The 16,432-nt window shown below is 59.5% G+C and overlaps 1 protein-coding gene and 1 long non-coding RNA gene across 4 annotated transcripts in view; both read right to left on the minus strand.

Moving 5' to 3' along the window:
* The window catches only part of TRIM54 (tripartite motif containing 54), a 30,142-nt gene extending 19,379 nt beyond the window's left edge, over positions 1-10,763 (minus strand). Inside the window, 5 exon segments of the mRNA XM_050951503.1 lie at positions 2,822-2,917; positions 3,845-4,016; positions 5,186-5,310; positions 5,312-5,359; positions 9,870-10,763. Of these exon segments, the coding sequence (XP_050807460.1) occupies positions 2,822-2,917; positions 3,845-4,016; positions 5,186-5,310; positions 5,312-5,359; positions 9,870-10,037 (609 nt within the window). The 5' untranslated portion in view covers positions 10,038-10,763.
* Positions 10,764-12,892: 2,129 nt separating this feature from the next.
* LOC127050019 (uncharacterized) lies at positions 12,893-15,333 on the minus strand. 3 transcript variants are annotated; one of them, XR_007774133.1, is made up of 3 exons: positions 15,250-15,333; positions 15,067-15,104; positions 12,893-15,028 (listed from the first exon to the last, which is right to left on the minus strand). It is a non-coding gene; the product is annotated as an uncharacterized LOC127050019 (long non-coding RNA). The 3 variants fall into 3 exon arrangements; XR_007774135.1 differs by having other exon boundaries at positions 15,212-15,280; XR_007774134.1 differs by lacking the exon at positions 15,067-15,104 and having other exon boundaries at positions 12,893-14,838; positions 14,877-15,066; positions 15,212-15,270.
* Positions 15,334-16,432: the final 1,099 nt, after the last annotated feature.

Genomic DNA, 16,432 nt, shown 5'->3' on the forward strand with positions numbered 1-16,432 from the left:
CTGCGGGACTTTTCTGGAGACGCAGGAGGGAGCGGGGCAGACTGACCTGGGAACGTCGTCTAGTTTTACTGGGGCTGTCTGCATGGGGGAGGGGAGAGCAGGGGGTGACTTCAGGTGAGGGACGATACCTGAGCCTGTCACCTCGGCCAGGAGGGGGGTGGCATCTTTGCTCGGGAAGCTGGACAAAGGAAGAGAGCCGGCTGGAGAGGTTTTTAGTTTCAGTTTTGGGCTGGCTGGGAGGAGGCAGGGAACCCTGAGTCTGGGGTCTAAGCTCCTTGCCCCCCAGAGGGACCTGGCTGAGGGGTCCTGGTTGTACCTACAAGCCCTGCTTGGGACTGTGTTCCTGTCGTCTAATAAACCTTCTGTGTTACTGGCTGGCTGAGAGTCCCGGTGAATCGCAGGAAGTGGGGGTGCAGGGCCCGGACTCCCCCACACTCTGTGACACCCACTTGGGCCTGGAACCTGCTTCTTGGACCGACGGTCCTTCTCCAGCCGTGCAACCAGCTGCAGCTCGAGTTTCCCAATGTTTAAGCCTCTCTCCCTGCACAGGTTTGGGACGTCCCTCTTATGGAGGTGGTTATACCCCATTTTCTTGCTGTTTCCTTTAAACTGGCCTTGTTTTACTGTTGCAAGTCACTTATTGCTAAATGCTACTGGTGCATCCAGGACCCCACCGCTGCACCACCACCTATCATGGCTCCACAGGATGAGTGCGACGGCCTCAGCTTGGGAACAGTCTCTGGAAGGACCCTTCAGTGGGCCAGACCCCCCGGGGGCCTCATTCTTCCTTCAGTGTAGGTCACATGGCCACATCGCCTCCTTAGACTGAATTTTTGGGGCTCCAAACCTCCTGCATCACCCCGGGAGCTCTGTTCAGTGACTGTAACTGAGCCAGACCCTGGGGGAGACGTGTCCTCTCCTCAGGGATCAGTGCCCCTTGCCCAGTGTCTGCAGGGACACTCACCCAGCCCTGTGAAACCAGGCGGGTTTATTGGTCACCTGGCGCACAGCCCAGGCAGCCCCTCAGGCGGCCCAGAGAACTGACGGTTACAGCCCAGCCCAGCTGCAGTGACTCCCCAGACGGCTCTGTCTGTTTCTCCGTCCACCCTCCTTGGTCAGACTCCAGGTCAGAGCCTTGCCCCCGACTCCTCCAAGCCCCCAGCTCTTAAATCCATCCCCCACTGGGGCGTAGGGTGCCTGATGTCAAGGTCCTGGTGACTGGATCAGCCACTGATGTGGGGTCCACCTCGGCCAGTCCTTTTTAATGCCCTGCCTGGCTCAGGATGCTGGGCGCTGTTCCCACCTCTCTCTCTTAGCCTATCCTGAGAGCAAACGGTCCCTTCTCCCCTGTGACGAACTAGGAATGTTCTTAATATGCCCTCTGAATACTGTGTTGGTGCCTCAGTGCCCCCTAGGCAGTTCTTAAGTATCTAGGTGGTGGAATAAGGGTGTGTGGTTGCTGCAGAGCAAAGGGCCAGTGCACCTAAATGCCTGACACTGTCTCCTGGCAGCTGATGGCCTGGGCCCCCCCCTCTGCAAAGGTGCCAACTGAAGATGTTGGAGACAAAGAGATCAGGTGACCTCCTGGCCCGGGAAAGGAACTGAGCAGAGAGGAGGGGCTGGAGGGGGTTTTGAGTCTGGAGCTGGCTGGGGACGAGGAGTGAAGTGCAGACGTGGGGGGTCTGACTCACTGCTCCCCAGAATGGACCCGGCTGAGGGGTCCAGTTCACTGTACCTACAAGCTCTGTGTTAGACCCTGTTCCTGTCATCGAATAAACCTCTGTGTTACTGGCTGGCTGAGAGTCACATCTGACTGCAAAGTGGGGGTGCAGGACCCTGTGGCTCCCCCAGGACCCCGCTGGGCGGACTCGCTGTGGGAAGCGCACGGCGGGGCAGAGGATGCTGAATGCTTCAAGGAGAGACCCAGGAGGTGAAGCCGTGTGAGCTTCTTGCCCTGAACAAGTCTGCTCCAAGGGAGAGGAGGCTCCCCAAAGTCCTGACTGGCTTGGTGGGGAGCAGTTCCAGAGCATCGCCCGGGGACTCTGTGACACCCCCCACTGCTACATAAAGAGGAAACTGAGGCACATACCGGCGTGATAAAAATATTACAGAAAATTCCCCCTTTGTCCCACCCTCACTGTTAGACATCTGCATCTTGTTTCCAGACTGAATTCGTGTAGCGCCCACTCCCAGCTGGCGGCTCACAATACTCTCTGGCAGATGGAGGAGCCGTCTGCTCTCACAGATCTCTCCCCACACAGGTACAAGCAGACCCTGAGCAAGTCACCTTTCAACTGTCTCTTTGGTGAGACAATCAGTTCCGCCTCCTCCAGGCTCTCCGCAGCCAGTGGATTTTCTAGTCCTCTGTCCTGTTCCCTGAACCCTTTCCAGTCCATCAACCCCCCAGACCCCAGTCCACCTTGTACATCGAAGGCGCCTTCGCCCTCTTAGCTACAGCCTGGTACAGGCCACGCTGCACTGGCTGCTTTCCTCAGGAGCCCTTTCCTGCCCTCCCAGCCCACCCCCAGCCCCAGGCACCTAGCCTGTGACCTGGCGTTCGGCTACAAGGTCATTGTGCCACAGGGCCCCGCTTCCCAGGCCACGAGGGCCACGCTGCCCCGGGGCTATTTATTGCTCCACTGTCCCCGGCAGGTTTGAACAGCCGGGATCTTTATCTTGGCTGCCAGGTCCCTGATGAAGACCCTGAAGAGCCGTGGGCGGCTCCCGGATCGAGCCCACTCTCAACCCCCGCGGGAGAGAGCCCTGCGCAGAGCCACCGGCTGCTCTCACCCCGTGCGGGGGCAGCCTGGGGACCCCTCACCTCGATGGCCTTGCAGATCTCCTCCATCTGGGTCACGATGGCCTGGATGCGGTCGTTCCCAGCCACCAGCATGGCGACGCCATCGCTCAGTTCACTCTGCCACAGGGGAGGGGGGTTCAGTGCTGGGCATGGGTGGGGGGGTCGGTGCTGGGCAGGGGGCATCAGTGGTGGGCACAAGCACAGAGGTCAGTGATGGGCATGGGGGGGTCAGTGCTGGGCATGGGTGGGGGGGTCGGTGCTGGGCACGGGGGGGTTAGTGCTGGGCACGGCAGAGGAGTCAGTGCTGGGCACAGGCAGAGGAGTCAGTGCTGGGCACGGGTGGGGGGTTGGTGCTGGGCACGGGTGGGGGGTTGGTGCTGGGCATGGGGGGGTCGGTGCTGAGCAGGGGGCATCAGTGCTGGGCATGGACAGGGGAATCGATGCTGGGCACAGGCAGAGGGGTCAGTGCTGGGCACAAGGGGGTCAGTGCTAGGCATGGGCAGAGGGGTCGGTGCTGGGCACGGGGGGGTTGGTGCTGGGCACGGGTGGGGGGATCGATGCTAGGCATGGGGGGGGTCAGTGCTAGGCACAGGCAGGGGGCAGTCCCCCCTTGCTGCAGGAGGGGGCCTGGCCGGCAGCTACCACAGCAATGAATTTGTGGGGAGTGCAGCAAGCCCAGATTGGGCCCTGCAGGCTCCCTGCCAGTCCCCCCCTATCCTGGACCTCTGCCAGGAGCCCCAGAGAGCCTGCACCTGGGGCAGCTCTGGCCCTTCGGTGTCCCCGGAGAGGAGAGACCTGCCCCAGGCCCAGGGGGGGAGGCAGCCGCTGAATCGCACAGACCTGGGGGTGGGGCTGTCCCCCTCCTGCTGCTACAGCCAGGCCAGGCCAGGCCGGCTCCTGGGGGGATCAGGGCAGCCCAAGGGCCCCCGCGGTCACATGGGCACCAACCACCGCGGAGGAGAACGGGACACGGGGACCCTGCCACGCCCCCGGCCATGCGCCCCCTGCCCCGGTTCCTGGCACCCCAGGCGCAGCCCCAGGTACCTTCTGGCGCTTGTAGACGCTGGGCAGCGGGGCCACCTCGCAGTCCTTGTGGGCCCCGAACACCTTGCACAGGGAGCAGGTGGGCGCCTCACAGCTCAGGCAGTAGATGTTGATCTTCTCGTCCTCGTGTTCATCGCACATCAGCTGCTGCTCTGCCTTGGCGTGCAGGGGCCTGGGGGATGGGCACAGCTTGGGCCCCGCTCCCCACACACTCCCTGCCACCCCCAGGGCCCCGCACCTTCCGTGTGCCCTGCAGCCACCCCACACAGCCCGGAATCGCCCCACACACTCAGGAAACCCCACACTCCCTGCTGGCCCCCAGGGCCCCCCACCTTCCGTGTGCCCTGCAGCCGGCCTGCACGGCCCAGAATCGCCCCATGTGCTCAGAAACATCCCCCCGCACCTCCTGCCGGCCCCTCCATCCTCTGTGCGCCCTGCAGCCACCCCGCACGGCCCGGAATCTCCCCACACGCTCAGAAACATCCCCCCGCACCTCCTGCCGGCCCCTCCATCCTCTGTGTGCCCTGCAGCCGCCCCGCACGGCCTGGAATCACCCCATGTGCTCAGGAACATCCCCCCACACCTCCTGCCGGCCCCTCCATCCTCTGTGTGCCCTGCAGCCGCCCCGCACGGCCCGGAATCGCCCCATGTGCTCAGGAACATCCCCCCGCACCTCCTGCCAGCCCCTCCATCCTCTGTGTGCCCTGCAGCCGAGCCGCACAGCCCAGAATCGCCCCACATGCTCAGGAAACCCCACACTCCCTGCTGGCCCCCAGGGCCCCCCACCTTCCGTGTGCCCTGCAGCCGCCCTGCACGGCCCGGAATCGCCCCATGCATTCAGGAAACCCCGCTCACCCCCTGCCGGCCCCCAGGACACCCCGCCCTCCGTGTGCCCTGCAGCAGCCCCACACGGCCCGGAATTGCCCCACATGCTCAGGAACACCCCCCACGCACCCCCTGCCGGCCCCCAGGGCCCCCCACCGTCCGTGTGCCCTGCAGCCACCCCACATGGCCCGGAATTGCCCCACGTGCTCAGAAACAACCCCACACACACCCCCTGATGGCCCCCAGGGTCCCCTCACCCTCCGTGTGCCCTGCAGCTGCCCCACACAGCCCAGAATTGCCCCATGCATTCAGGAAACCCCGCACGCCCCCTGCTGGCCCCCAGGGCCCCCCACCATCCGTGTGCCCTGCAGCCGCCCCACAAGGCCTGGAATCACCTCACGCACTCAGGAACAACCCCCCACACCCCCTGCGCAGATCTTCCCCTCCCCTCCCCAAGCCCTTGGGCCCCCCAGGCCCTGGCAGACCCATGCCCCTCGCTGGGCCTCTGCCCCCCACCTGGTCGACTCCTGCTTGTAGATGTCGATGATGTTCTCCACGAGCAGGTTGCGCTGCAGACCGTAGACACCGTGCCGGTCCAGGACGACCTCGTGGCGGCAGGAGGGGCACCGGAACCGCCCCCCCCGACGACACCGAGCTCGAGCCCCGCGACTGCCACAGTGGGTTGGAAGCCTGGCATGGAACGGGCACAAGTCAGGAGGGTGGGGCCAGCAGGCGCCAGGAATGCTAAGGCCAGGAGGCCCTGGGGGAGACCAAATATGCCTGCCCAGCACTGAGCACCCAGCCCGGGGTCACCCCTCCATACTCCGGCCCCAGAGCGGGCACAGGGCATCGCCTGGCACAGACACAGCAATATCCAGGGGAAGTGCAGGGCAGAGTTACTGTGACGAAGTGGGACTGTTCTTAATGTTTCCTCTGAATACTGTGTGGGTGCCTCAGTTTCCCCTATGCAGTTCTTAAGTCTCCAGTGTGCATCAACAGCCAACACTCTGTCTCCTGGCAACTAATGGCCTGGGCCCTTCCCCCTGCAAGGGAATAGCTAAAGGTGAACAAAGAGCTCAGGTGACCTCCTGGACCGGGACAGAGACAAAGCCCAGAGATGAGGGGCTGGAGGGGTTGTCTGGAGCTCGCTGGGGACGAGGAGTGAAGTGCAGACGTGAGGGGGTCTGGTTCACTGCCCCCTCGAATGGACCCGGCCAAGGGGTCCGGTTCGCTGTACCTACAAGCTCTGTGTTAGACCGTTTCTGTCATCGAATAAACCTCTGTGTTACTGGCTGGCTGAGAGTCACGTCTGACTGCGAAGTGGGGGGGTAGGACCCTCTGGCTTCCCCAGGACGCACACCAGCCCCCCCCCCACAGCGGAACCCGGCCGCCCACTCGTCCTTCCCTGCACTCCAGCGCGTCTCGCCGGGCCCCTCTCCCCAAGCCCCAGACAAATGGGCAGCCCAGACTGAAAGACGCGTCCCCTGGGAGCCCAGATGGGCCTGGCCTGTCCCGACGGCCAGGCCTGAGCCCACACTGGGGAAACTCACTGCCAGCCCCCACAGCCTGCTCCTTGCCTGTCTCATGCTCCTGACTTTCCATCAAAGCCTGAATAACGTGCCCTGCATTGGCCCGCGAGACGAGCTGGCCACAGCCCTGCTGGCCAGAGGAGACAAGGCCGGAGTGTGACCCAGAGGCCGGGACTCCAGGGCCGGCACTACCTTTTAGGCAGCCTAGGCAATCGCCTAGGGCGCCAGAATAATTAGCAGGTGTCATTTTGCCGGAGGGGGCGGCAGGTGGCTCCGGTGGAGCTGCCGCAGTGGTGCCTGCGGAGGGTCTGCTGGTCCGCGGCTCCGGTGGGTCTGCCGCAGTCGTGACTGCCGACGGTTGGCTCCTTGCGTGGCTCCAGTGGACCACCCGCAGGCACGACTGCGGCAGCCCCACCAGAGCCGCGGGACCAGCACGCGGGGAGGCGAAATTGCTGTGCGCCTAGGGCACTCAAACCCCTAGCGCTGGACCTGCGGGACTCCCTGCCAGCCAAAGCCCCATCTGTGGCTGATCAGCCGCCCCCTGCTCCAAAGCCGCATTTCCAGCTTTCCTCTCCACTCTCTCCTCCACCTTGTGTCTGGCTGGTGATCCCTCTTCACACAGAAGGACCGTGGCCAGGGAGCCCTTTCCACACACACACCCCCCAGGCCGGTCCACAGTGAAAAGGAGACACGAGTATTTTACTGCCAAAGCAGAGAGACTTTCACGTACGTTTGTGGTGCACAATCGCTCAGTTTCGTTTCTGTGCAAATGCTTGTTTGAATTTCATGTTCATTCCTATTTGAGCAGGAACCTGCCGGGCTCAGAAAGAATGGGGAGGGGAGGGGGTTGGCGGTGTTTGCCAAGGACCCAAGTGTGACGATGGGGGGGGGATTTATTGTGTTTTCCTTGTTTTTCCAGGGGGTTGCATGCAGAGGGAGGGGCACTCAGTGTCCCCGGGTGTTACTGGTTTCATGAGGTGAGGAGAGAGGAAGTTTGTTGTTACACAGGACTGGAGAGGGAACGTGGGACCCCAGCCAAGGGCCTGGAGGATGGAGACCCCAGCAACTGGTGACCTGGGGACCAGGAGGCTCCGTTCAGGAGTCGCAGCTGGTTCTGGCCAGTGAGGGTGTCACGGAGTCCCCAGGCGATGCTCTGGAACTGCTCCCCACAAAGCCAGGAAGGACTCTGGGGAGCCTCCTCTCCCTTGGAGCAGATTGTCTGCAGGGCAAGAAGCTCACACGGCTTCACCTCCTGGGTCTCTCCTTGGAGCATTTAGCATCCTCTGCCCCTCCGTGCGCTTCCCACAGCGAGCCCACCCAGGCGAGGTCCTGGGGAAGCCAGAGGGTCCTGCCCCCCCACTTTGCAGTCAGACGTGACTCTCAGCCAGCCAGTAACACAGAGGTTTATTAAGATGACAGGAACACAGCCCAAAACAGGTCTTGCTGGTACAGACAACAGGACTACCCTTAGTTAGGTCCATCTGGGGCCCCAGGGAGGCCACAGCCCTGTTGGGAAGCCCAAGCCCCGTCGGGGATCCCCTCCATTTCCCAGCCAGCTTCCAAACTGAAACTTCCCCAGCCTCTCAGTCACCCTCTTCCCGGCTCCTCCCCCAGCGTTTTTGTCCTTTGTCCAGTGTCCCAGGAAGAAGTGTCACCTGGCCTCCAACCCCCCTCCTGGGTTCTCCTGTTACATGCTCAGGTGTCCTCCCTTCCCCAATGCAGCCAGTCCCAGCACAACCCCCTGCAACCTTCCCAGGTCAATACTCCCCACCCAGCAGTCACAGAACGCAGCCAGCACATTCCCACTTCGGCACAGGACAATGGACTGTGGGGAGAGGATCCTGGTGACCTGACCAGCTGGTTCCAGCCAGAGGGGCCAGAGGAGGGCTGAGAGTTGGCCCAGGCGACCGGGTTATGACTCTGTTTACCTGGAGAAAAGACAATGGACAGAGGGGGCTTGGGGTCGGGGGGTATCGGAGGCCCAGCTAGGAAGCCGGGGGGCTCTGGGCTGGAGAGGAGGAGCAGGCAGAGCCCACCTGGATCCAGGAGGACTGGGATGTGCTGTGCTGAGGGAGGCCAGGCCTGAGGCCGGAGAGTTTCCTGTGATGGGTTCAACTCTCAATAAACCCTCCTGTGTTACGCTGGCTGAGAGTCGCTCCGGTCTACAGAGCAGGCGGCATCAACTCCTTTGGGGGTGAGGAGGCCTGGGGGCCCAGAGCAAGTGGACTTCCTGGGGGGGCCCACGGCAGAAACAGACGTGCTGAGGCTCAGAGAGGTGCGGCTCCAGGAGGTGGAGGGGCCTGACCCCGAGAGATAGTGGACCCCCGAGAAGGGCTGTCGCACTGGAAGGGGCACCCCCCCACGGACCGCGAGTGGGCATGAGCTGAGTCCGTGACACCGAGCCAGCCATGGGCTCTGGAAACCCCCCCAAACCCGAGAGTCACTGTCCTAAGGTGGGACAGTGACAGAGTCACTAAACACCTTGAACTCTTTCGGCCCTTGAAATCAAGGCAACAGGCCTCGGCCCCGGGGCTGCTCTGGGTAGCCGCTTGTGCGGGACCCAGCCAGTGCCCCGCGGGGGAGAGCCTCGCTGACTTGCACTACCCCCATGGGACGGCGGGCCCTCATGAGTGGGGGGGCACATGGCACAGGGACGGGGGATGGACACTCCTCTGAGCCGCAGCTGTGACTCTTGAGGGCTGTGCAGGCAGCTCAGAAAACCCGCAGCTGAGCCAGTTCCCTGCCTCCCAGCTACGGTGTCCCTGGAGCCCCCGGCCTTGCAGCGTGTGGAGAACGTGGGAGCACGGTGGGGGCTCAGAGGCGGATCGCAGGGGCTGGGGGCCAGTGTCCAGGGGCAGCCGTCACACGAGAGGGCAGCGCACCCCACGGACCTGAACCGAGCCCACGGGCCCCCCACTGGAGCAGTGACCCTGCAGGTCCAACCAGGGAGGGGACATGGGGCTAGCTGGACCCTGGTTCTGATCCACCTGCTCATTCCCACCTCCCCCTGGCCAGAGCTGAGGAGCACCCCCAACCCCCTAACTTACCCCTCCAATCCAGAAGCTGCACTAATCACCCAAAGCAGGGCCCCCACAACCTAAGCAGAAGCAGCAGGCACCAAGCAGGACCCAGGGAACCCTGGCATCCACCCTGCCGTGCCCGAGAGGCCCCCTCGCGCCCCCCACCCTGCTGGTGGCTCCGGGCATTCACAGCCAAGGAGGCTGCCCCATGCTAATAGACCAGCTGTGCCAGTGTCTCCGGAGGGGGCTGCAGAGGTGAGGTCCCCAGGGTGCCCTTGGGAGGAGCCTGGGGCAGAGGCCAGTTACTATTGGAGATGGAGACAGGACACGCGGACTTGTGAGCAGGCCACAGGGAGCCCCCCGACCAGCCATGGGGGGTGTCTGCGTGGAGGTGAGAAAAAGCTGGGGACCACTGCAGGGCCAGACATGTGACACTGACTCCGGCCAGGCTCTGCAGGGTGGATGAGTGTCAGGGGGCCTGGCCCCCCATGCAGCCCCCCAAACTATCCCCCACTGCCACTCCCAGCCCCTTACACAGCCCCCATCCCATCCCCCAGTGCCGCCCATCCCGATAGCCCGTCTCTCCAGCCCCCCCCCCCGCCCCCCCCCCCACACACACTCAAGCCCAGCCTGCCCCAGCTGCGTCCGCACCTGGAAGATGTCGTTGGCACATTTACGGCACAGGTTGTGCTGGCAGGGCAGGATGACCACGGGCTTGCTGAACATCTCCAGGCAGATGGGGCAGATCAGCTGCTTCTCCAGGCTGTCCATGCTGTGAGAGTCCCCCAGCATGGGCTTGAATCCCACGGCAAAGTTCATCCCCGCGGCCCTGCCCTGTGCCCTGCGCCTGCTCCCACGCTGTGCCCCAGCCTCCCCTTGGCCTGGCTGCCTGGCCTGGCCTGCGCTCGCCCCGTCTGCGCCTCTAGCTCCGTACGTCCGTCTGCCCCAGAGCCGCTTCCCTGCCCGTCTGCACTCGCTGCCCGCCCCGGCCGTGGCCCCAGCCCCAGCGATGAGCACGGGCGCTAATTTTAGCAGCACGTGGGCCCCGTGGAATCCCAGAGCCAATTTTATCGCGGGCCGAGGCTGCAGCTGTCAGCGGCGTCGGGTGACGCTGAGTCACGCAGCCTTGGCGGGGTCCTGGCTCCCACTGGGCCCAGCCTGTGCTGCCGAGGGCTCTGGGCCAGGCTGGTCATGCTGGGTCCTGGCAGGCTGGTGTGCTCCTCCCCATCGCAGCTGGCGGCCCTGCAGTGCTGTCCCAGGGAGGCCAGCAGGATGGAGGCCTGGGGGAGGAAAAGGGCCCCATGCAGCGGGGTCACCCTGGAGGGCAGCCTGCTCCTTGGGCTCAGCAGGGGCAAAGACCAGAATGGGAGCAGCCCCCGCAGCACTGGACCCAGCCCAGATGTGCTCCAAGGACAGGCCGCGAGGCACCACAGGGAGAGTAGGCAGAGAGTGGCCAGGCCAAGCCAAGACAGGCGCGTGCTGGTTACTCCAGGCTGGCGGGTGGGCTAACATTGCTGCTCTCGGTGACTCTGTGCCACACACCAGGGCCCCTATGCCTGTAATTCCCCTCAGGGGGCCAGCAAGGCCCCAACCCCATCCCCCTCCCTCCTGTGGGAGCATTGCCAGGCTGCACAGCCGCCTGCCCTCTCTGGGCTGTTCCCGGCAGAGACAGGCTGCCAAGTGCCAGGCTGGCTTCTGGCTGACAACACAGTGACTGTCCCAGTGACAGAGCCGCACAGCTCTCCTGTGTCACCCAAGCATCCGGCTGCTTCGGGCTGACAGCAGAGTGCCTGTCTTGGTGTGACGATGTGGTTCTGGCGGGACCCAACTGAGTGTGCCAATTCAGGACCAATTGCTTAAACAGGGCAGTTACCGCCCTAGGCTGGGGTTTTTCCACCTCTAAGGCAACCAAACCAGCCAGACAAAAATGACTTCGGTTTCACCCCACTGGCCAACCACAAGTCACACAAGCAATTTCCTTAGACACTCCAGTCTCCCAGTATCACCACCAGTGCCACCCGTCCTGGGGATGAATGGTTATGAAAACCAACACCCCAATAAAAGAAAACCCACATTCAACAACCCTCCAGGTTTGTTCCCTGCCCAGCAATTACTTCCCTCTCCCTCAGCTCCTCCACTACCCCTGACTCCCCCCGGCCTTTGCACTGCTTCTGAGGGGTGTGGGAAATACGGTTCTGTGTTGTAGTTTAAATGAATTATTATTCAAAGGTCTGTATTAATGTGCCTAGTAAATCTAATTAAAATGCCTAGTATGAATCTATTTGTCAAAAATCATTTCCTGAATCTTTTTTGTTGTCTGTATTGTTACAGACATACTTGCTGACAGGTATTTTGAAATAAATGACCAAAAAATTGAAACTGGTGTGATTATATTGTGTTATTTTGACAAATAAAATATGCAGAATTTTAAATTTTTCGGCACAGAATTCCACTGGCAGTAATAGACTCATTGATTGCCAGGCCAGAAGGGACCACTGCAACCAACTTGTCTGACTTCCTGCATAACACACACCAGAGCCTTTCCCCACTCTAATTCCCAGAGCAGAGCTTTGAGGAAAACATGCCACTGTGACTGAAAAATGGCCAGCGATGGAAAATCCACAGCTCCTGGTAAACTGTTCCAACGGCTAATTAATTACTTTTACCATTACAAATGTATACGTTCTTTCCAGTCTGAATTTGTCTGGCTTCAACTTACCACCACTGGCATTAAACCTTCCTCTGCTAGGCTGAAGCACACACTATAAAATATTTGTCCCCCATGTAGGTACAGACTGGGCTCAAGTCACCAGAGCACCAATATGTTCCCGCTTTGTGGCAGACAACCCCTCAACGTTCAGCTGGAGGACCATAAGTACCAGACCTATGACTAGGAAATCATCATCCGAAACCTGTTTGATCAAGATTCATGATAATCCTCAAATTCAATTTGCTAGTTGCATTGTCTGTTTCTCCAGATCACAGACAAGCTGCCAGTGGATACTTACCGGGGACACATCATGAACACCGATCCATTGCCCCTGTAACAGGGGTGGCACCTACCTCTCGCAAGCACTCCCTTTCTCTGGCTGACATGCCTGCAAACACAGGTCTTTTCACAGGACAGCACCCACCTCTCGTAGACAGCCCCTTTCTCTCAGCTGGGTGTGAGCCACTTGTGTTTCTGTTCTTACACCAGGGTGGCACCCACCTCTCGCGAGCACCTCCTGGCTAATGGTTCTCTCAGCGGTCTTCAGCAGCTCAGCCCTCCAGCCGAGCCATACACATTGCTCCCCTTCCGGGATATTCAGTCCAAGTTCTTATCTCAGCCGTGGTACGGGGCCACAGCACTAAGGCTTCTCCCAGGGGCACTTCTTCAGCTGCCCAGCCGGGGCCCATCTTGGTACCCGCAGTTGGTGGTGTTTCAGCAGGTTCCCCTGGGCTCAGTGTGTGACCAGGCCAGCAGAGCCCATCTTGGTATCCTTGCTGGCCTGCCAAGTTCTGTGCTCAGTCCGCCGGGCACAGTCTGCCCGCACTGACCTTCTGCTGGTCCTGCAGCTCTTCCTGCCAGCCAGGCACTTGGTCATCAGCAGCCTTCCCTGGGCTTCAATCCTGTCTGCACTGAGCTGTTTATGCTGTTCTAGCCAGCCAGGCACCCAGTCCTCTCTTGCTGAGCTCCACACAGCAATGAAGGCTCTGGTCTGCTGATTGCCTTTTATCTGACCCTTCTGGTCCCTTATTGGTCGGTCCAGCAGCCCCTCTGATTGGCCACTCCTCTGCAGCCGCTCTAGGCTGCCTGGAGGACTCCTCACTGCTCTATTCTGGGGCAGGGTGACACAGGGCGGCAGGGCCTCCAGCAGGGGCTCCTGGACCTAAGTCCACCCTGCCACAATCCCCCTTTTACATATTGTGATCATCTTACAAAAACAGCAAATAGGGTCAAAACACACAACTGCTCAGAAAGCTGGCCAGAACGCCATGGGGCACCAGTGCCCAAACATTACACACATTAGCCTTGGCACTCATTGGCAGAGCACTGCGCTCCAGTCTGGGCTCGCTCGTCTCACGCAACAACGATCAACATACGACTTAATTCCACCATGCATATTATTTCGGGTACACTTAAATATACTCCTCAGCCATGATTACTGGTTCTCTGCAATATTGCTCCACCCAGTGTTTGTAGAGAGAAAAGTGTAGCAAAGCTTATGATGAAATTGTGTGATATGCCACATCTACCATCAACTAAAGACTTGTTTAATCTGCCACATGGTCATCTGCCCTCATGGTGTCCACTGTGGGTAAGTTTACCAAGTGAGGGATTTACAGTAGAGGATGTGTGGCGAGCTTCATGGTTGGCAGAGAAAGTGACAAATAATTAGCTTGTCTCTGACCCCACTTAACATCAACCCAGGTTTGATTTACCACAAAGGCAAAGCTAATAATTGAAGATATACCAATCTCCTAGAACTGGAAGGGATCTTGAAAGGTCATTGAGTCCAGCCCTCTGCCTTCACTAGCAGGACCAATTTTTGGCCCAGATTACCCTTTCAAGGATTGAATTCACAACCCTGGGTTTAAGCAGGTGAGTGCTCAAACCACTGAGCTATCCCTCCCCTCCCAAAGCAATAGAGCCTTCTCAACTGCTTTCATACTGGATGTAGAATTTGTGCTGCAGCAGAATTTCAGTGGTGTTTTAGAGCCAGTCACTCTGTCAGTGTGGGCAGCAACATTGCTGAGGATGCAAAATGACTAAACTTCCGGGAGTCTTCATGCCTCAAACAGTGTTGATAAGGACACTGGGGCTTGGCTTGACCAGATTACGTACGACAAATAAATAAATAAATCAAGTTACTTCTTAGCTTTCCCTTAAAAGGATTAGATTGAGCTCTTTGAGTCTATCGCTATACGTTTTGTAATCTTTTAATCATTCTTGCGGCTCTTCTCTGACCCCTCTCCAATTTATCAACCCCCTCCTTGAATTGTGGGCATCAGACCTGGATACAGGATCCCAGCAGCAGTCGCACCAGTGCCAAACACAGGCACAATAACCTCTCTGCTCCTACTCGAGATTCTCCTGTTTGTGCTCCCAGGATGGCATTAGCCCTTCTGGCCAGTGTTACACTGGAAGCTCATGTCCAGCTGATTGTCCACCATGACACCTGTAACTGGGGCCTGCATCCTTTATTCTGAGTGATACATTTACATTTAGCCGTACTGAAATGTATAGTGCTTCAGATCACTGTATCACTGACTTGTCCTCTTCGTTATTCACCACTCCAAGACCCCATCCTGGTGGGACCCAACTGGAAACAAACTCGCTTGATAATGAGAACCCCCATTTACAATTACCTTTTGAGATCTACCACTTAGCCAGTTTTTAATCCATTTCCTGTGGGACAGGTTCATTTTATATCATTCTAGCTTTTTAATCAAAATGTTGTGTGATACCAAGTCCAATGTAGACACTAAATGAGGTGTCTACACTGACACTGCGTCGCTCTACCTACGTCGCACGAAGCTCCGCACCTCTGGCCACTCTACCTACGTCGCGCGAAGCTCCGCGCCTCTGGCCGCTCTACCTACGTCGCGCCAAGCTCCGCGCCTCTGGCCGCTCTACCTACGTCGCGCCAAGCTCCGCGCCTCTAGCCGCTCTACCTACGTCGCGCCAAGCTCCGCGCCTCTGGCCGCTCTACCTACGTCGCGCGAAGCTCCGCGCCTCTGGCCGTTCTACCTACGTCGCGCCAAGCTCCGCGCCTCTGGCCGCTCTACCTACGTTGTGCCAAGCTCCGCGCCTCTGGCCGCTCTACCTACGTTGTGCCAAGCTCCGCGCTGCTTGCCGCTCTACCTACGTTGTGCCAAGCTCCGCGCCTCTGGCCACTCTACCTACATTGTGCCCAGCTCCACGCCTCTGGCGACTCTACCTACGTTGCGCAAAGCTCCACGCCGCTCGCCCTATGTTGTGCAAAGCTCCGTGCCTCTGGCCGCTCTACCTACGTGGTGCCAAGCTCCGCGCCTCTGGTCACTCTACCTACGTCGCATGAAGCTCCACGCCGCTCGCCCTATGTCGTGCAAAGCTCCGTGCCTCTGGCTGCTCTACCTACATCGCACGAAGCTCCGTGCCTCTCGCAGCGGTGGTTTTGTCAGCGTGGCAGGGGCGTTCCGCCAACGGGAGATGCAGTGCAGCATATACTCATCCAATGTTTTGTCAACGAAACTGACTTCTGTCAACAAAACCGTGTACTGTGGACAAGGCCTTAGAGAAGTCTGAGTATGTTATGTCAACTGTTACCTTTACCAATCAAACTTGTCATCTCATCAAAAAATACATCAAGTTAGTTTGACAGGGTCTATTTCCCATAAAGCTGTGATGATTGCCATTAATTATACCACCCTCCTTTAATTCTTTATTAACCAAGTTCTGTATCAGCTGCTCCATTTGTTACACCTCCCCCAGATTGGTGCTACAACCCCAGCTTTGGAACAGACTCTTGGAGGACCTCTCCAGTGGGCCAGACCCCTCAGCAGGTCCCACTCTTCCTTCAGGGCAGGCCATGCAGCTACACCACCTCCGGAGATGGGTCTTCCCTGGCTCTAGCACTTACTACTTCTGGGTCCAAGGGCACCGGCCAGTGGCCTTTGGTGAGGTCTGTGGTAATGAGATACCAAGCCCCGCCCCAACTTGTCTAGGGACTCATCAGTCAAGAGCACGGGGTAGGCATCAGACACAATGATGGCACTGAGCTTCTGACGGTCCCCACTGAACCAGATCAACCCGTCCTTCCTGGGGATCAGCACCACAGGCAAGGCCCAGGGGTTGGAGGATGGCTGGGTCACCCCTAAAGCCAGCGTGTCCTTGCCCTCTCTCTCCAGGTCCTGGGCTGGTTTCCTGTCTGCAGCAGACACCAAGTAATGCCCAGCAGGTGCCGTATCTGTTTGCCCTTGGCGCCAAAGGCATTCAAAAGACTTTTCCTTTGAGTTGTTAGTGACTCACAAACAAGTGACAGAGTGCCCCTTCTCCTCCTCTTTTGCCCACTCTTCTCACAAACGTTACCATCAGGGCTTTGAGATCCCTAGGTGGGGATCTCCCGGGGTCAGCTACCCCCATGTTGCCTTTCCCCAGGTCCCACATCTGGAGCAGCCCCACTGGTTAGTTTCCCAGGACCCAGGCTTGGCCTCATTCCTTTGGGTTCGTTTTCATACCCAAACCCACA

This window comes from Gopherus flavomarginatus, chromosome 4 (assembly GCF_025201925.1).
Source record: "Gopherus flavomarginatus isolate rGopFla2 chromosome 4, rGopFla2.mat.asm, whole genome shotgun sequence".
NCBI classification, from domain to species: Eukaryota; Metazoa; Chordata; order Testudines; family Testudinidae; genus Gopherus; species Gopherus flavomarginatus.